Source organism: Vollenhovia emeryi, unplaced genomic scaffold (assembly GCF_000949405.1).
Source record: "Vollenhovia emeryi isolate VEMERY1.0 unplaced genomic scaffold, V.emery_V1.0 DF939294.1, whole genome shotgun sequence".
Classification (NCBI taxonomy): Eukaryota; Metazoa; Arthropoda; class Insecta; order Hymenoptera; family Formicidae; genus Vollenhovia; species Vollenhovia emeryi.
Window position 1 is genome coordinate 96,385 of NW_011967072.1, and position 20,889 is coordinate 117,273.

General features: G+C 39.4%; 4 protein-coding genes across 5 annotated transcripts; 1 reads left to right on the top strand and 3 right to left on the bottom strand.

Moving 5' to 3' along the window:
• The first annotated feature begins 33 nt into the window (after positions 1 to 33).
• Positions 34 to 14,780, top strand: LOC105559026. Of its 2 annotated transcripts, none has more exons than XM_012007028.1 (2): positions 34 to 440; positions 14,523 to 14,780. In XM_012007028.1, exons 1-2 carry the CDS (start codon positions 324 to 326, stop codon positions 14,703 to 14,705), a joined length of 300 nt encoding a protein of 99 aa, XP_011862418.1. In that variant the 5' UTR covers positions 34 to 323; the 3' UTR covers positions 14,706 to 14,780. The 2 variants fall into 2 exon arrangements, with proteins under 2 accessions (XP_011862418.1, XP_011862417.1); XM_012007027.1 differs by lacking the exon at positions 34 to 440 and adding an exon at positions 12,662 to 13,203.
• LOC105559029 (odorant receptor 13a-like) lies at positions 456 to 3,538 on the bottom strand. The gene is made up of 6 exons (XM_012007031.1): positions 2,952 to 3,538; positions 2,172 to 2,520; positions 1,521 to 1,751; positions 1,144 to 1,257; positions 790 to 945; positions 456 to 720 (listed from the first exon to the last, which is right to left on the bottom strand). The coding sequence occupies exons 1-6, from the start codon at positions 3,203 to 3,205 to the stop codon at positions 670 to 672; spliced, it is 1,155 nt and encodes a 384-aa protein (XP_011862421.1). The 5' UTR covers positions 3,206 to 3,538; the 3' UTR covers positions 456 to 669.
• Positions 4,062 to 8,303, bottom strand: LOC105559028 (odorant receptor 85b-like). The gene is made up of 6 exons (XM_012007030.1): positions 7,813 to 8,303; positions 6,352 to 6,703; positions 5,469 to 5,699; positions 5,283 to 5,396; positions 4,698 to 4,853; positions 4,062 to 4,451 (listed from the first exon to the last, which is right to left on the bottom strand). The coding sequence occupies exons 1-6, from the start codon at positions 8,238 to 8,240 to the stop codon at positions 4,401 to 4,403; spliced, it is 1,332 nt and encodes a 443-aa protein (XP_011862420.1). The 5' UTR covers positions 8,241 to 8,303; the 3' UTR covers positions 4,062 to 4,400.
• LOC105559027 (electron transfer flavoprotein-ubiquinone oxidoreductase, mitochondrial) lies at positions 11,838 to 20,580 on the bottom strand. The gene is made up of 8 exons (XM_012007029.1): positions 20,387 to 20,580; positions 18,790 to 18,897; positions 17,932 to 18,280; positions 17,533 to 17,839; positions 17,203 to 17,444; positions 16,730 to 17,124; positions 16,412 to 16,633; positions 11,838 to 12,655 (listed from the first exon to the last, which is right to left on the bottom strand). Exons 1-8 carry the CDS (start codon positions 20,565 to 20,567, stop codon positions 12,492 to 12,494), a joined length of 1,968 nt encoding a protein of 655 aa, XP_011862419.1. The 5' UTR covers positions 20,568 to 20,580; the 3' UTR covers positions 11,838 to 12,491.
• Positions 20,581 to 20,889: the final 309 nt, after the last annotated feature.

Here is a 20,889-nt window from a genome sequence, read left to right on the forward strand (position 1 = left end):
GTTTGGTAGTTTCCGGAACGGGAAAACCCCCTGTCGCCGTTATTGCGGATGATTTACTTTAAAAATGCAAGGAAATGGGAAAAGTTGCAGAGCCAAAGATGGCTAGAGTGACCATCGTCGAGAGAAGTTTCTGAACAAAGCCTATGGTGGAACATAAGTTCGACCCATAAGAACGTAGTGCTGAATCTTCGTCAACGACCGGTCGAGATGCATAAGGAAATGCAACAGGCAGAAGATAAATCATCCTCATATGTAATTTCGGTTTGAATGTGCATTTAAAGTGATCTCAGAGATCGGGAGTCTATATTTATGTTGATATATTGATGTATCCATTGGTTCGGATGCCTATATCTGCCCCGGACGAGAAAATTTTAGTAGAAATAAAGGACGATGAGCATTTTAATAGAACTTTGTACGATGCAAATGAGAAACATGACGAGGTAAATGCTGCTTTATATATTTTTAAGTCGCAAGAATATTTAGCATATACGTCTTTACATCTTGTTCTCGAATTTTATGAAGAGATAAGTGTAACGCGTACGAAAGTGAGCAAGAGATTAGACAATAAAATATTTACGTAGCACATAATGTTCTAAAATGATAGAATATGTAATATGCAAATATGTGTATATGTTTATGTAGACCTTGCAATTGATATCTTTTTGTTGATCAAGACATTGCAAGCAACACCGATACGAAAGAGACAGAAGCTTTCAAAATCTGAAACGTAGTATCCTTTTAGATTAAAAAGAATCGTGTGTTCGAAAGACAATATTTTTAATATCTTACACTTGCAAAAACTTCCAAAGACAGTTCATTAAATTTTCCGATTGTTAAGGTCAATCGTTTCTGTGATCTCAATATTAAAATCAATAAAATTCGACTTTCACTGGGTCTCACATTGTACCAAAGAGCCTCGTAAGCTGCATTTGCAACTGACTTGCTCTGCAAAAATAAAAAGAGAAAAGAAATAACAATAAGATCGTGATTCAACAAATATTTAAGTACACCATTAGTTTGCGAAAAGAATCGGCTTCCTGAAAGTTGCATTATGCTAAAAGAATTCGTATAATAAAGCAATTATCTGCAAAGTAAAATTAATTTTGTATATCTAGTATTCGTGGTAAAGTATTTGATTTAAACCTTATTGCTAAGATACTCTCCAGCAAAGCAAAAGATGAACGCTTCCAAAGTGATAGCGACATAAAAGAACATGGACTTCAATAACGTGACGTACCCTTGGTTACCTTCGAGAGACTGAAAATTTGAGAAAAAAGATTTTGCATCACTTCCATACCACAAGAGTCTACACGTATACGTATCGAAATATAATTTACAATTCACTTATGATAGCCACAGACTTGTACTATATACTGCTAGACTGCTACCTTCGAGCTGAAAAGTGAGGCAAGAGTTCCGCCATGTCTTGTTCGGTAAATAAAGTAGTATGCGTAGCAGTTTAGTAGTATATAAAAGACTGTGTATATATAGCGCGAGATATTTATTAAAAAAAGGCTCACAATCACTATCACGAATGCTATGCAACATATGACAAGCGTGTTCGTAAGAAACTGCATTAGCGCAATATAAGAGAAAAGACTCTCGATATTGAGTGAGAACTGAATGACATTTTGATGTCTGCGAATAACTGCGCCCTTCGCGTCCTTATACGATTTAGATTTGCAATCTTTTGAGAAGAGTTCGAGCAACCCTCGGCACACAATATCTATCTGCCCGCTTATGTGAAATATCTAAAAGTTCAAGACGTCACGTTGTAAAGATAAACAAATTTCTTACAGTTATTCTTAGACTAACAAATTTTTCGATGATAAATTTTCGCTACCTCCAGTAAGCACGCAGTCAATATAAATCCTGAAAATCTGTACTGTATGCTACTTTTATATTAAATTATATTTAGGACCAGTTTTACAAAAATCGGTTAGCTGTTAACCAGAGTTCAGTCAACTCCCTATCTTTTTCTATCTTATTATCTAAGAAGAGACAGCCCAGCGAGACATGACTCGTCGATCGATATCGAAACGATGTCGAATCGATGTCGAATAAGATAGAAAAAGATAGGGAGTTGACCGAACTCTGGTTAACAGTTAACGGACGTTTGTGAAACTGGCCCTTAGCATAAAAAGTTGATCAAAAGTAAATGAGAAATTTACCAATGTTATGATCAGCGCGTCCAGCATCCCAATTAACGAGGCGTTGCAAAACAACTGTATAAACTGAACAAACATGACGATTTCATAAACAGGAGATAATTCATAAACGAAAGGGAATTTCATCTTAAGAAAGAGCTGATTCTCTTTTCTGTCAGGCCCGTTATTGATGCTGTTAAATTCCATTACGAAAGAGACGTAGATCAAAACAGCTATCATGTACACTCCGATAATTAGCATCGAGCAACGATGAGAAAGAGTCGTTTTATCCATCATGGTGCGCACGTTGAAGGCAACGGGGCCACAGTTACTCCAATCTCGCGACATCGATGTCAAAATGTCGTGAAATAATCTGAAAAGATTGTTACCATTGCACATCACACAAACTAATGAATTCTCGAAAGAAAGAATCGTATACGACTTAAACTGATAGGTGGTTTATTTAAAATTGTTCCAAATAAATACCCAATGAATTCCGGCCGCAGATGTCTAAAGTGAAAATTGCTGTGCAGATTTGGACACGTGCGTGAAAATAGAATAATTAGTTTTCAAATGCTTCTCTGTTAATTTTCTGTTCTCTAAAAGTCAATCAATGAATTGTCTGAATTGACTTGCAGTTATAAATATACTACCAAAAATTGCAGTGGCATATTTATCTGTAATCAGTGACGATTCACTGGTTTCAGTGATAATCCACTGAATGACTCTTAGAGAGTGCCTTAGGAAATGTTGCACGGTGAGGAATAATTATTCGGTATCGAAATAAATAAGGAAGTGTCTCACCTCTGATTCTGCCAGAGCATAATCAATTTCAAACAGAGCAAAGTGTAAGGCAGCGTGGTGCTGACGCTGTCCACCAGATCGAGGAAATTGGCAGTTTCGATGCAGGTGACGATGTATTTGAACTGGAATATTTGAGCGAGGCCCAAGGAGATCGTCCAGAAAGTCCGATACAAGATGCTGTAAGATCTCGGCCAAACCCCGATAGCGCGCAGCCCGAACTTAACCGGAGGGCTCACGGTGGTCGTAAGACCCATTTTACGTTAACTTTTGATTAGCAGGACGACCGTGCTCGGCGCGTTTAACGGTAAGCTCCTCTTAACGCCGCCTTTAATAGCAGTCGTCAAAAAGTTACCACATTGTTACCAGTAATTTGATACGACGTAGAAATCTCACCACGCGCCACGCAACATCGAGTAATCCTCAAGAATCTAGAGGGTTCGTCGCCCAAGCTTGAACCCGGTGATTCGTCGACCGGCCCAAATTATTCATCGCATATCTACGTGGTATATTATAAGAGAGAAACTACACGACTATGATTTCAGGTTTGCGCCGAAGGGGAAAAAATATATTATAGATAAGTTTGTGCGCCTCCACGTCGAATGTCCCCAGGTGTGCGATCGCAATGTTATTTGCTTTAAAAATGCAAAAGGCGCATTTCGGATAAGCCTGTGCGTCGTGATGCGCTACAAAGTTATAATCGAAAGTAAGATGGAGAACTTCGGCGAGGAAGGGAGTCACGGTGCGTCTTCGACACGACCGATGCACGAAGCAGAGCAACGCAGTGTTCTGTGTTCAACGTTCAGTGTTAAGAGTAGAGATCTCAAGTTGCTTTATCTAGTGCCGTGTGCGTTGTGTCTTTAGATAATCATTTATTTTTTCATAATAGATATTAGAAGAACTGTATGAGAGTTTTGTGAAAGTTTACCATACATTTTTGCTAGTAAAATGTATCCTAAGTATATACTAGTAAAATGTATGGTAAAATTTCAAAGAACTCTCATGAAATTCTTCGAAATGCCGTGTTGTCTCACGAACACAATATTTTCAGGATAAATTTTAAAAGAAAATTCTCTCCATGTACCTTTCTCTCTCGCACAGATGTTGGACACAGGCTCGTTCCTTACTAAATATAGGCAATTCCTCTTCCATGTATACGTACATGTTCTTGGCTTCTTCCTTTCTTCTCTTTTTCTTTTTCAATCGATGGATTTATCTCTACCTTGAAAGCAAAATAAATAGCGAGAAATAGAGCCACACGAAAAAGTTGTGTGCGTACGCGCGCGCGCGAGTGTGTGTGCACCGTATTTAAATATTCGTTTATGCAATTCTTTCTGCATTAGTTAACATTTTAATGCGAAGTGTTTATTGCCCCGCAATAGTTTAATTTTCAACTATTCACATTTGTACAAAATTTTTTACAATTTTGTGTTTACAACTGTCTCACAGTTTTCAATACATGGCGTGTAACACCGACGCGTAAGATGCAGATGCCTTCAGAATCTACGAGAAAACGAAATGTCAATTTCGTTGTTCAACAATTAAATCTCATGGTTTGCAATTACAAGAAAACAGATAGCATAAAATAAATATTGTGACAAAAATGCAATTCTTCACCGTAGATCTTGCTGGCTAATAAAAGTTATCAATTAAATTGCAGTAATACTTGATTAATATCACTTAAGTATATCATATTTGCAATCGCATCGCTGCTGTCATTGAGAGAAACGAATATTACAAAATTCTTACGCTCGTAAAAGCCTCCAAAGATAAATCTAGGAATTTTCCGGCCGTCATTGTCAATTCCTTCTGAGATCTCATTATTAATAAGAGTAAGATTTTACTCTCCGTAGGCTTTAATTCGTACCAAATTGAATTGTATGCCGCCCGATTTATACACTTGCTCTAAGACAGAGAGAGAGAGGAATAGGATATTAATAATAGATAAAAGTTTGCACAATATATTTACGCGACAATTTAGTGGATGTTCGACAGTTTAACGTTTATTTTTCACTCCACTTGTATCGACGCGATCCCAAAATCGATTGTTCGCATCGACATATAGAATGGACCGAGCGTTACGCGCGACGTGCGAGCACAAGCTTTGAACCAAGAGAGAAACACAGTAGGACGTCTGTCTCTGTCTAATGTAGGGCCGTCTTTTGACGGTCAACAGGTACCTATTGTGTTTCTCTCTCGCTTCAGAGCGCGTGCTGGCACGTCGCGCGTAATACTCAATCCATTCTACAATATATGTCGATGGCGATTCAACTTCTATCTATCATCGAATGTGCGATGTGAAACCTCTCAATCTTCCTCTTCCCTTTTTCTCACCTTGGAACTGAGATATTCGCCGCTGAAGCAAAGTATAAACGCTTCCAAGTTCACGACGGCGTAATAAGGTATCATCTTTATCAACACGGCATTCGCGCCAGGGGAGTTAAACGACTACGATTCAGAGACGAGTCCTTCGAACAAATCGCAAAATTCTGCCTAGGTCGAGCGTATCGGATTACTCACAGTTATAATTACGAATCCGACGAAGCAAATAACGAACATGTTTGAGAAAAACTGTATCAGCGCCATGTAACAGAACACATTCTCGATGCTATCCGCCAAGGCAATAATCCTTTGATGTCTATTCACGACAGACCTCAATGCGACCGTACGCGTATCGTGTTTGTCCTCGTCAACAGGAATCTCCAGCAATTCGTGGCACATTACGTCGATCTGACCGGCAATGTGGAGTATCTAAAAGTGATGATCCAGAATTGTCCCAAAAGCTGCAATCTGCCAACGATCTAGGGCGCATTAGGGATCTGCTAACTCGAATTCCGTCCTGGCAGTCGAATTTCTCCGTTGATACAGACTTAATTTTCATCGCGATGTAAAATTTCGTTATGTCGTAACACGATTATGTTAATTAAAACAAAACTCAGACAAGGAACGAGTAAAATAGTGACTGAATAAATTTAAAAAAATTAACAAGTAACTGGACTCTCGAAATTAAAAATACAAGGGGTTAGGCTGTGAGAGTCAAGCGCGGTTATTTGTGCGTGTGAATATAATTTAGAGGAAAGTCGTCTATTATGAGATGAGTTTCTAATATGACATAGCAGGTTTTCAACACCCAAATTCAATCGCAAATATTTTTTCGCAACAATTATACAATTTAACAATGAATTTTCCACCCAACAGATTTCGCTCCAATGGCAATAAATTCATGGTGGAATCAATTGAACTATTACATAATTTAACAGAAACCCCGCTATTCCATATTAGTCGTATATCTTTCTTTCGATATTATATTAACACGCACAAATAACCGCGTTTGACTCTCATGAATAAACTTAGGGCTTTTGCAAGGAGAAACGCGACGCTCTTCGCTACGGAACCAACTTACTAATGTCACAATAAAAGCATTCAGCATCCCCGCTACGAGTGCCGACGTGAATTGCAGGACAAATTGCACGATCATGACGATTTCGTAAAGCGGCGACACACTGCACTCGGGCGGTAGTTTCATTTTGACAATAAACTGCTTCTCTTCGACAACTTGCTCGATGCCTGCGCTCCTTTCGGCGATTATGTTACTCCCCGAAAATAAAATTAGCACGATCGTATACGCACCGATGCTGCATTTGGAAAAGCGATGGGACAAAATCGCTTTGCTTATCATCAGCTGCATTTTCGATCGAGTGGATGCGCACTCATTCCAGTCTTCGGCCATCGTCGTGAAAACATCATAAATGATACTGGATAACATAATATATATACACGCAGATTATTAACAGAGACATGAACTAAGAGCTGTAATTAAGATTCCGAAAAAATTATATTCCACTCGTGAGAATCAATTTCCTGCTAAATAACGAGTCTAAGGCAATCTGACGTGATACAACTCGTACAATGTCGGTCTCAAATGTCAAACCCCCGATAGGAACGTATTTAGAAAATTATGTGACGAAACCTGGATGAAAATTGGAATGCTGGAATTATGCGTACATATTTCGAACAACATATGCATAAATGGAGTCCTTTCGTTACTATTGACAAATATTTGCACAATTAAATTGCTGTTGTGTTACGACGAGCTGCCGCTACGAGGCGTCTCATACTCGTAAGTGAAATTCAGGCGAGACGAGATACAATCAAGCCCAGCGGTAAATACGTCCCACGCTAAATCTTCTTTAAACATTTATTACACGTAACTGTGTTGCTGGGCAATAAATGCTCAAAGTACCAGTTCGTTCTGGTACAGAACTGATACGGAACGAACTTGATAAAACAGGCTTTTAAGCCTAACACGAGGAAGAAGAAGAAGAAGACATTGTTTATTGTGTGATACGTTTATCGTATGCAAAAGGCAGTAAAACCTACGATCATACCATATATGATATAATAGACACGCTATATTCGATTGATTATTCTATTCACATTCGAAAAAGATTTATAGTGGTGCCAGTCGAATGTTCTACGAACATAAGATGAATATATAAGGATGACCTATGGAATAGTCCAAATATTCTTGAAGAATATTCTTAAAAAGTTCACAGGAGTGTCTTATGCTATCTGGGATTGTGCATGATTTTTCCCCTAAATAGAGATTATCAATTTTTGGGCAAATGCCATTTAGAAACTTTATCCCTACAAAACCGCTGCGTTTTGACGAATCGCCTTGACGCAATCGTTGTGAAATTTCCTCCTTTTGGATGATGCGCTTATTGCACAATATTTGAGACATTTTCCTATCGGGGAATTAACTGTTTCGCGAGCTAACGCATTCAACCTCGAATTTAAAAACAGTTAACTTGAAACACACGCGCATGTTCATTCTCGGTCGCCAGTTGGGAACATCGCTTACCGTCCGTTTAACCAGAGAAGGATGAACTTGAGAAACAACAGGCTGTTCGATATGCACAGACTCATAGAGTCCATGATGTTCGGCAGGGTGTCGGAGCCGATGTGAGTGAGGAGGTACCAATACTGTAAGAACTGCGAGGTAGTCATCAGCGTCGTCCAAACGACGCGCATCAGGAACCTATAGGAGGAATCCGGCCAAACGCCGATCAGCCGCAAAGTGAATTCCATCGGACCGCCGATGGTGCTCGTAGGTATCATCCTCTCCCTCTTTATCCGTACTTGTCGATTAATTGACCGATTCCGGCGATCGTTACAGCCACCGTCCCTCCGTTCAACCGACGTGGAATCCGCAGTCCTATCACGTTTCTTTCGGGGAAAGAAGATGAACCTTGCCTGATTAAGCGAGACCAACTGAAATTCACCAAACATCGTTTAACTTTACTCTTAGTTTAATTCATGTTTGTCTCTTTCTAAGTTGGAAAGAGACGAAGAATGAGTCAAGCCAAGCTTAAAGTTAAGCGACATCGGTGAAACCGGGCCTGAATCACGCGGATACTTGCGTACTACGGCCACTGATGTCAGATGAAAAGGAGTTAGCTAAGACGCCTTGCTGCACCATAAAAACTTCCCGCGGGAGCTGGTTGACAGCTTAGAGGCAGCGTACAAAGTGCTGCTCGCGCGGAACGACTATCGTCCGACTGCAATTATCGAAGATCCATTGTACAAGGCGCACGTAGATGTATAACGACCGCTTTGACGATCGCCGGAGAACGATCGGATATAAGAGGTAGAGCAATCGTGCGTCACGTCGCCCGCAACACCGCCGACGAGATCATGAGACGTTCGCTTTAAAAATGTACGGCCGTAATCTATAAAATTGTTTCGCGGACTCTCGGGCAATCATGTGGAAAATTCAAATACAATTGTCCGCGCGGATAATGAAATATAATGGCCAGCTGTAATAGTTCAATTTGTCGTGGCGCGGCTGCTATACATCATGGCGGACTCGCTTGAGCGACACTCTCGCGTCAGCCGCCGGGTCGTCTCGCTCTGACGGATTAATATATCAAAATCATTTTTTGTTCCTCAGTACATTTCGGAATTAATCAAGAAAATGTGAATTTCATGTCTCTTTTTCAAATATATACAGTACCGGTCAAAATTATATCAGGTTTTCTCAGCATAACTTTCGTCAAAGTGTACCAAATGTGCTTCAAATTTTACACCCGATAGCTGGTGCATCTAATAGAGGAAAATCCCCTGTTATGAGATAGACTTTTGATATGAGATACCAGGTTTTCAACACCCAAATTCAATCACAAATCTTTTTTCGCAACGATTACGCGATTTAACAATGAATTTTCCACTGAACAGACTTCGTTCCAAGAGAAAAAAATTTATGGTGGAATCAACAGACGATGCCTATTAATTTAGCAGAAACTCCGCTATCTCGTAATAGGAGCTTCTCTCATAATAGAAGACTTTCTTCCAGATAAAAGGTAATTAAATTTGACAAGATACGTCATCACTTTCGAATTTTTGATTCCTGCACTTTAAAACTAACTGTGCTCAACAAATCAAAAGATGATGTATAATAATTTTGACCGGTATTGTACACGGAAAAAATCGTTGAAACAACATGAGTATTAATGAATGGAAAACATCAGGTAGTTGTCTTAATAATCAGGATAATAATCGATGCTTAACATAAAAATCCATTACAAATACAGTTGAGTGAATTATTTATGTTTGTGGAAGCCCGTGACGTTAACGTTTAATTCAAGCAACTTCATTTTTCTTAATTTTTAACAGCACTTTTTTCCGTGTATATACAGGGTGAGGAAAAGTATGAAAACCTCTAAATTTTTCAAAAACTATGCATTTTAAAAACAAATGTCTAATATTTTTAATGTTTAAGGAAAAGCAGCTTTTTCAATAATCATCATACGATATCTGGATAACTGTTTATCCAGAGGAGGAAAAATGATACAGGACTTTTTGACTTAATTCGGTGTCAAGAATATACTGTTGCAATAGCACTCCAACTTTGGTAAACATTTGTGTACACATCTCCTTAGAGTTTTCACGTATACACAAATGTTTATAAAAATTGAAGTACTATTACAACAGCATATTCCTGACAGTAAATCAAGTCAAAAAATCTTGTACCATTTTTCCTCACGATAAACAGTTATCGAGATATCGTACAATGAATATTGAAAAAGTTGCCACGTTTCTTTGAATATCTAAAAAATTATTAGACAATAAAAAATGTTTCAGACAAAAGTTGTTCCAATTAATTAATAGAAAATTAATAAAAAAGATGATATAATAAGAAATGGAGGTTTCCGTTTAAAAAATTCAGGGTGACCTTTACGTGACCTTCAAGCAACTATTCAAGGTCAAATCAATGACACCAACTTATGTCCTCCTTGAAATCATATAACTTTCGTCTCAAACATTTGTTTTTAAAATGCAAAGTTTGCAAACAATTTAGGGGTTTTCATACCTTTTCCTCACCCTGTATATTTTTCCTTATTCCTTGTATAACTACCGGAAGAAACGATTTTTCAGGGAGCATCTCCTCGGCTTCGACTTGAAACAGCAGCAGTAAATAAATATTGTTGGACTTGCACGAATTCACGGCTGCGAGAATTCCAGTTCTACGATGATATAACGTGACAATGTTACAAGGAGCACGAAACGGCAGCGGCAACCTCCGCTCCTAAAGTTACATCGTGTAATAAATTTTATCCGTATCAGCGGTAGTGGATGTGCCACTTCCGGACGGAGCGCGGATGTAAGATTCGCTCGTATCTCATGTAAATGTATGCACCGCAGCCCCGTTTTGAGGGGAAACGTATCGCGCGAAACAATATCTTCCGGAGAGCGGCAATGATAGACGTCGTCTCCGTCACGTTCCTCCAACTTTCGGTGTGAAAATAAAGGGAGCGGATGTGCCGTAAAAATTGCAACGTTACGTTGTCCTCGATGAAAATCGACTCGCCCCCCACGCCCGGCGAAAAATTGCACCGATATCTCCCCCCGCTGTACGTTTTTGCCGCACATTTTGCGCAAACCGACGGCCGGCCTTCGCTCGATATTATTAAATTCACTTTTTCGAGTGAGGCGAGATAACCACCCGAGAGGATAAATCGCAGGTAGGTATACCGACTTACGCTCGCTGCTCGTTTCAAAGTGCATCATAATCATTCCCATAAATCATCCTTGCAGTTAAGTTATTGCAAACTGCCTGTTCGGTCATCATCCGCGGTCTCATAGGAAATCATGATGCCTGCAGATAGAAAGGTGTTGCGGACAAATACGAAATAATGCGAGCCGTAAAAATTTACGCGTCCTTCGGGACGCGAATTTCAGTAGAAAAGCAAGATTGAACAATATCGAGTCGGTGGTATGGATGAAAATGTGTTTTATCCATAAATCCAGAATAAAAACGTGAGCATGCATCTATATTGAACATAAACATTTCTGAAATAAATATACACATTTTTTAATTCCCTATACACCTCTGTGTTTATTTTAAATCCAATTCTAAAACTTTCTCAGCGTAATAATCCACCTTTCCGAACTTAATGTTGTTCCAATTTGTGACTTGAATGTTTAAAACTTCGATATAATTCGTAGACCCATGGCTCTTCCCTAATGAGTTACAAAAAAGCTCGAGACAAGTTTTAAAAGAAATCCCGATAATTGAATATAAAAGATAGAGATTCAAAGGATATCGAAGAATATTTTTTTATAATTATAAAAATTATCTGGAATACAGCTTCATATTTTTCTTATACAAAAAGACTGTCTTTTCCCCCTATTTTAATCAAGAGTGATGATACTTTTCGATGCAAGTTTTAACACGCAGAATGTTCTAGAAAACATTAAATAAAAATATGTTATTCTTAGGAGCTTGAAGAATTCTCATCTCCACCATCTCGAATCTGGAGGAAGAACTTGGACCATTGCTGTGGAAGAGAACGATAGAGCAAAGGTAATAACAAAGGAAAAATTGTATTACATAGGAATAAATCGGACTGTACATAACATGTATTTCACAATTCGCCTCTCTGTATAAAAATATAATATAACATACAAATCGATCATTTATATAAAGTCTATCAAAAAGTAGTAACAACAGCACTACGCAAGCGCTTTAGAAGTGTCCGTCCCTCTCCAAGAGCAATGTTTCATTTAATAAAAAGCTTCTCACACAGAGGGAGATTACAAAGATATCAAGACTTTCATCAAATTAATATACCATGTGATACTTCTTTCAATTTGTTCAACGACACATGTGTTCCAATAAATATTATCAAAGGATAAATCTTATAAATTGGCCCAGTAGTCGAAGAATTATACTGTATGTGATATACATATTGCATATAATGTCACGAGAAATTGGTACATGTGCGTCAGCAGAGATGGAAAGATCGCTCGTTTCTAACGAATCGAGATTAATCCGTAATTGTGTTGATTCATTCGAATGGGAAATAATTACACCGTATGGCGTATTCCAATTTCAATTAGACCGTCGCGACAGCATCGAAAGCATGATTGCGATGCCGTAATGCGACTCGTCGAAAAACATGTGGCACCAACGGCAAAATAATGTGGGCCGCCAAATGTTTACTCAATCAACCAATCAACAAGTCGGTCGACCGACATATTTTACATGCCGTTGTAAGCTGGCCCGCCGCCACCCTCCGGCACGACCCAATTGATGTTCTGGCTCGGGTCCTTGATGTCGCAGGTCTTACAGTGAATGCAATTCTGCGCGTTGATCTGCAATCTTTCGCCGTCTCCGCTTTCCAGCGGCACGAACTCGTAGACACCTAAAACCAGATTGCACACACGTGTTTCAGACTCGCGTAACAAACTGCCCTCGCATATCTTCCTCTCTCTCTCTCTCAACGATTGTAACGGAGGGTTGGAGACACGTCCGAAACCCACAGACCATCCCGCCCCGAGCCGCAGAACCGTGAAAATTATTACCGATTGTGATAATGCAAGTAACTAACTTAACTTTTTCAAGAATAACTTTTTCTCGGAAGCCAGTCGTCCGGCTATCCTGCGAAAATGCTAATAATGTCGCAATGCGCAGGATGATTTATTCAGCGCGATTTATTCAGCAGACGCATATATTCTCGGCACTCTGCGGAGTGCGAGATTTACGCCGCGAAGGTCACATCGTGCCCTCGGCCAGACAGTCGATAACCTGGTCCCCACCATCTTCCAGACGGCGCAGCTATCCCGTAGGAAAGCTCCCAGACGAATTCCTCGTCGGTCGTCGGGTCCGTGAAAGGAAACAGGAAGACGCACCCCGGAGACGCGGCAGGGAAAAGTACGGGAATGAAGAAAGAACGTATCGTAAAAATCAAAGGTGGATGTTCAAGAAACAATGGCGAGAGAGCAGACGCATAAATTTGTCCGGTTCGAAGGCGTTTACGTGACATAATAGGATATATTCACGCAAGCTTTCAGCCGTAAGGTGTAAATTAAGAGGAACGCCCAATAAATTGTTATAATGCTGTGAATTTGAACAATAGAAATTTAAACCGGTCGGACGGTTTTGCGAATTCAATGAGAATAATCAAACTTCGTTCTTTTTTTTCAGCTAAAATTCATGTAAATTCCATCCCAATAGAATTTTAGTTACAGTTTCACAAATTAAATTCCCGAATATTTCGCTAATTAAAAAGAATTACAAATCGTGGCTATAAAAAAAATTAATCTTTTCAACAAATCTGGAGATTAACCAGTCACCGGCTTATAGGAACATGCTCAATTATTTTTGTAACGCAATTTGTCTTCCATTTTTTGCCACAAGTATCCTCGATTTACACGAAGTATTTGTTTCGCAATTTGTTTCATTCGTAGTTGTGAAAATCGCGTAAATGGCGTCTGCCAGTAAAAAGAGTACATGAGAAAAAAGCGTATGTTGTAAAAATATTATTTCATGTATTTGCATAAAAATGATAATAATGAAAGTTGAGTAAAACAAATTAAAATTTCATTTGTCGCTATCAGTACTGTACTCCGATGTAATGAACATTTTTAATACAATAAACCTTTTTTTTAATTGGTTCAAAATTGTCCTCGTTACTAAAATATTTGACACTTCTACTTCAATTTCATTATCGGTGGATTTCTTTGAAGAATAGATTTTCCGACCGCATAAAATGAAATCGTGTAAAACTGAGAACGCGTATAAAAAGTACACATTACTTAACGCGTAAAATATCACGTAAAACGTAGATAGTGCGTAAATCGAGGGATACATGTCTCTATTCCATCCTTCGCGTCTGCACGATATTAATTTTGCGAACTACGAACGAACTTGTTTTGAATTTACCATATTACAGCAACAACATCTCTATATAACTTCCACGAAATTATATTATTAAATTTAACAGTAATTACAGTTGCCTTGTCCGCGATGCAGCAGAAAATGATCGTCAAGCTGTAAAAGCTATATTTGCAAAAAGTACATTTAATAATAAAAGATACTCAGATTAAAAAAATTAAAATTTCATTACATTAATAATTAATATAAAATAATATAAATTTATTTCTCTTCTGGAAAAATCATTCCTATATTATACACGTATATAAATAATATACCTTGCTATATTTGAGCAAATATTGAAAAGTTGTTACTAACAAATTTCATCATTATTTGAAGTATTTTCATTGTTTCAGAACGAATACGACACAATAGAAAGATTCTCAAGGAACAAAGAGAGAAAAGATAAATTGACAGTGAGGTTGCTGGCCGGAGCTCCAGGGCGCAGTTCGATTTTGGGGATTGAGCTTGGTCCGGGGTTGTCTAGCCGTGCGGGGGTTGTCCGGGTGGCTCAGGTTCAAGGACACAACGGTCGATAAACCCCCGACAAGACTGGAAAAGAGGAAGAGGGGGAAAGGACGTAGCTCGAGGGCGGAAGTGGAAGGAGCCTGCCTGCAGACTGCGAAAATTTATTGCGAGCGAAATTGATTTCTCTTCATAATAATATCCTTCGAATGCTGAATAATTGTGCATTAGATAAATTTTTCGGAAAGCAAGCAAATGTTTAAACAATTAACAATACGGAAATGAGAATGTTAAACATTCACTACATTCGTGGAACAGATATATTACATTTTATTTTTACTCCAGCAAATTTTAATAATATATTCGGATTAAACTTTCATTAATACATATATATTAAACAGTTAAATTATGTGCTTGGAAAAATTAAAATTATCTGTTAAATATCTGAAAACGAAATAGGACACGCGCGGTATAAAATTACGCAAGATAGATATCAAACTCTGCAATGCGGTAAGTATACTACTTATTCATTCTTAACATAATGAATTTCTCCGTTTGCGCCAACAGAATAAGACCATTTGTTGGACAAATTGATATTGGTATTAATGAGTACTTCCAGCATTTATAAGAGAAAGTATAAAAGATATTGCATTATAATTTTCAAATCATATAGCCAAATAAATAAAATTGATTACGAAAGAAATTGCACAAATAACTATTAATAAATTTATGTGGTAAATGATCACATTAGTGGCGATCGTGGCGCAGAGGATTGTGCGCTGGTCTGGTAATCCGAAGACCCGGGTTCAAAACCAAACAAAAATATTGTTGGTTTTTCGTTCGATCGCCACATAGCGAAGTGGATATAGAGAGAGGTGTTATAAGAGGTTTGGGCACGTTCCTTCAAAAACGCCTTGTAACCCTAAGGGGAATCAATAAAATGTACTAGTACTACTGTCTATATTACTCTCGAATTGTATCAAACAGACTTGACAACATAATATAAAAGAGTAATTTTCGGACATCACATTTGTATTCCCGCTATAGACTGTAAAAAGTGCGACGAACAACTGATAATCACGGTTCACGAATGGTACATATATTCATGAAGTGTCAACTGCAACACGGTAACTGCGGCAGTTGACACTTCATAACTATATGTATTATTCGCGAACCGTGTAATTATCAATTGTTCGTCGCACTTTTTACACTCTATAGCGGGAATACAAATGTAGTAAATCATTATATAATTACCAATTAATAATTTACAAACAATTTTGTATTTGAGATATTTTTACCGAATACTGAAACACTGAAAAATTAGCCTTTGTTTTCCAAAGAAAGTAAAACACGTTCATGAATTAGTATAACTAATAATTTATAAAAATTTAAATATTTTAAAAATAAGACATAATGAGGCAAATCTATAGATACATAATATTTTTCCCATATTTTATTTGCGATTTAAAAATGTACCTTTTCGCAAAATAAATTTACTAACTAAAATATACCCGTGAAAACATTAATCTTTTTGTATGGCGATAATGTTAAAGTTAATTTATACTAAACAAAATAGCATTTAATGTAAAAAAATTAAATTTATTTTCCCAGTTTGCAATAAATGTATTCAATAAATTAAAACTATCTTTAAAGTTCATTAGGTCAATCTATTATGCGATCGCAAAAGTGGAGTATCCAACATACCATCAAGCAAAACTCAAAGTAATCATAACATATTAATAAAACGATAAATGTATAATCATGCAGTAAATTGACTTACCAGCAGGGCAAAATCGACCTTCTGGGCCAGCAAATTCAGCCAAGTTTCTCTTTACTGGAACGGTGTCATCCATCAAAGTTAAATGAGCCGGTTGATCAGCTTCGTGATTGGTACCGGTTAAAGCTACTGAAGACAGAAGATCGAAGGATACTTCATTATCCGGCTTAGGGTATTCTATCGGCGTCGATTGAGCTGCGGATTTCAACCTCTTATGATCAGGACCTGCACGGTATGGAAATGTTTAAAACACCATATTTGAAATTAACATTTGCAATATTTTGCAGGAAGCCTCTTCAAAAGTCGCCGCATAAATCTTACCTCCGTGAGATAAAGTCCACGGCTCCCTTCCGCCCAGGAACATGGAGAAACCAGAGTACATTAAACCGCCGTAAAGTCCAAGTGAAGAGTGGAAGCTGGGCCTCATATTTCTTACGGCCTTCAATTCCTTATAGATCCAGCTACTCTTTATTTTGTCCGTGTACGTTTTCGGCTCTAAGCCTTTCGTCGGCGAGGTGTTACTTTCCGCGTCTATAATGGCTTCCATAACGCTTTCTGCAGCCAACATGCCACTTTTCATGGCATTATGAGTTCCTTTGATTTTGGGCACATTTAGAAAACCTGCCGTACATCCAATAAGGCAACCACCGGGGAATTGGAGTTTAGGAATAGATTGGAATCCACCTTCCACCAATGCTCTGGCGCCATAAGCTATCCTAGAATTAAAAAGGGAGCAAACGTTGAGGAATACAAAGCAATACGTAGAATTAAAATCTCGTATTAAAGACACCAACCTTTTCCCTCCTTCAAACGTTGGTCTAATACTAGGATGCATTTTAAATCGCTGAAACTCTCTGAACGGAGACAGGTAGGGATTGGTGTAATCCAATCCTACGACAAAGCCTACTGCGACCAGAGGCGTTTCTTCATTCAAGTGATACAGAAACGATCCGCCATATGTATTTCTATTGAGTGGCCAGCCAACCGTATGCTCCACTGCTCCAGGCCGATGTTTGCTCGGCTCTATTTCCCAAATCTTTTAAAAATATCTTATCTTAGAATATAAAACATCTCACATTTATGTATCCTTAAAATTTGTTTAGGTGTAACTCGATGATAATTACCTCTTTCAACCCGAGGCCATACGTCTGCGGCTCGCAGTCTTTCCGAAGATTCAATTTCTTTGACAACTGTTTCGTCAGGTGGCCGTGGCAGCCTTCTGCAAATATGGTACATTTTGCGTGAAGCTCCATACCCCGTTCGAAAGTATCTTTGGGCGAACCGTCTTTAGCAATACCAACATCATTCGTGGCCACTCCTTTAACGGAGCCATCCTCGTGATATAAAACCTCTGCCGCCGCGTAGCCAGCATACATCTCGACACCGGCAGCTTCTGCTTGCTCCCCAAGCCATGTCACTACATGGCCCAGTCTGTATACGAGGATACAAATGTTTACAATCGAGATAAATGTACTGCTTAGCCCGTATTCATGAATCTATGAACGTGTCAAGTTTCAATCTACCTTACTATATAATTCCCATGATTATACATTGGCATTCCTTTGAAGATCGGTATAGATAGCCTTCTCTTTTCCGTGAGAAATGCAAATTTATCTTCTGTAACAGGAGTGTTTAACGGCGCGCCTAGTTCCTTCCAATTTGGAAAGAGCTCGTTCAGGGCGATTGGGTCCAAGCAAGCGCCGCTGAGGATGTGCCCACCGATTGCGGACGCCTTTTCAACGAGGGTAACCCTGAGTTCCTTGCCGTGTTTCTCAGCCAGCCTGCGAGCCTGAATGGCTGCCGATAATCCCGCTGGACCACCGCCGACAATTAGAATGTCGGTTTCGTCCACGAATCTCTCCATGTTCACATCTGGCGGATGAAGAAAGAGTATTCCGAGTTATCCGTATTAAGCCTGCGGTACACGATGCTTCGCTGGCTGGCAAGAGCCAATCAGGATGCAATTTTAACTCATCTGACCCACAAGGTGTAAGGGCCTGAGCAGAATAGCTGTCTTGTACTCTTAAAACAATGTTTTAAATCTTTGTCTTAAAGTAACGCACAATAACTGCCTTGTGACTCAAGAATATAAGACAGCCATTCTGCTCAGACCCTAACATTCCCGTGACCAATCAGAAATTCGCCTCAAACCTTCTAACTGCAAATCATTGCGGTTGAAAGCACCAATGAACAATTTGCTCCAAAAATTGGTTACGTGCTTACAATGTTTTGTCTTGTATTTTTACATCCCGATCTGACACGTGGAATCGTGATTGGCTCTCACTAGCAAGCAGAGGTGCGCGCAAGCAAACCAGCAAGCAAAAAAGCACCGTGTGCCGCTGGTTTTATTCCGAGTAAGAAAAATTGAAAAAGTCATATACCTTTCCATCTTAAGTCCGTCTCCCTGGATTTCACCGTGTAATGAGTGGTGATCTGGGGAAACTTCGCATCCGAGTAAGCCCTCGGGAAAATCCTTTGCAGCCTCTGTACTGCCGAACCAAAATTTAATTAGAGCATACAGGTACCTGCGCTCGAGTTGAAGCATTTTGTTGTGTGCACAGTAAACATTATGGCCATTTTCAGAATGTGCTTACAACGACGTGCTGGCAAGTCAAGATACTAACGTTTTTATTGATCCAAGACTAATAAGAATATGCACGTTAATTGTGTAAATGTGTAGACCCAGTGAACATCGAGCATCAGTCATGTGTGTTATATTGCATTTACATTGTTGAGTGAGAAATTTTAGCATAAATGCAATGTAACTGATGCTCGGTGTTTACTGGCGACTGATTAATTGCAGTTTTATTAGTCTTGGATTAATACAAACTCTAACATCTCGACGTTGTAAGTTCTGAGTCTATATTGGCACGCGAAAGTACACATGGGTGGAAAATAAGGAATCCATGTATGTTACAATTTCGAATTCATATGTTTACAATTTTGTTAACTCAGGGGCCTATTTTGTAAACGTTAACGACACTCCAGACAGCCAAATCTGTCGGAACGGATTTCGTCAAACGCCCACCACGAATTCGAAAATGTAGCAAGTATAAACTGTGTGCAGTCACGTGTAGCTGCTACATCAACGTATCGATCACGAGATTCTGACTTCGCAAAGTTTCGCGTTTCTGCAAGAATTCGTTTTCTTCGTCGCAATAAATTAATATTCCAAAATGTAGTAAAAGCTACCGAAAAGAAAGTACGTAGAAAAGGGGGAAAGTGCCAATGTGAGCCACAAAATGAACAGAACTCGGTTCTCACCATTTACAATCAAAATTTCTAATAAGAAACAAACGTTTCGACCCTTCTAGAATAAGAAATTTATATTCGTTCCTTTCGTCCTTTTTATCTCGAATAAAAATATGTTCCCGCTAGCAGAAACGAAAATTTGCTTCCTCGGCCAGAAATAAATGTTTGCGAGCTTAAAAATAAGACAACCCTCTCTCGCGATTTGAGGAAAGGACAACCGAGACAGACGGTACAGAATTAAGTGCAGAAAGTGGACCTTGAGCACTTGTGAGATATTTATACGTCGCGGGGGCAAAGGGCAATCGTGCTTGTGCCGTTCGCCCATCACGTAATCGCTCGATATTTATGAAAATAAAAGATAGAAACACAAAAAATGCAAATTAAACAACCACCGGTATTCCAGGCACTAAATCTATCGTCGAAATGCGCGCGCGCGCGTGATTCACGATCGCGGAATAAACAATAAAAATATTTACGCACGACCATACTTTCTTTTTACGATGCATTGAACGCGTCCTTTAACGACGTTACATAACGCGCGATATATTTTCTAAATCGCCAATCGCCTCGTCGGCGCTCGCGAGGCCTCGCGTTCCAGCGAACGGCCGCTCGTTCCCCGAGAATCGAGCCAATTCCGAGCGGTGCGACTTGTTTTCGAGTCGAGTTGTCAATTCGTCACGACGAGGTTACACGCAACTGAGAACCTTCCGATGACGACTTACTTACTGGTGCCGGACGCGCTGAACATCGCGGAAGCCATGATCGCGCAGAGACAACGTGCACGAACTACCGATCGGCGCGATCGACGACCTGACAATTGTGCACAATTGTGCCAAGTGGAAAAACAGAAAATGCACCGAATTGCACTCGCCGCGTTGTCGTTCGAGCGCAAGTAGCGCCCACGCATGAAGAGAAGTACCCCCCAGAGACACCTGTGCGACGCGAGTCCAACCGCGTCGCGCGTCCGAGTCGATAAATCAAGGAATCGAATTGCCGCAAAGTACCGTAAAACGTCCCACATCTGCGCTTCCCACATCTGCGCGCGTCCCATATCTTCGCTAGTTTCCGTCCCACATCTTCGCGTTTTTAAACATAGACTTCTATAGACGGAACCTTTTACGAGGGGTAACTGATAATCGCGGTAAGGGGATCACTCGTCTGACTTCGACTCTTTCCGGTGAGATTCGGTAATATTCGGTTCACATTTCCAATACGTGTGCACACGTATA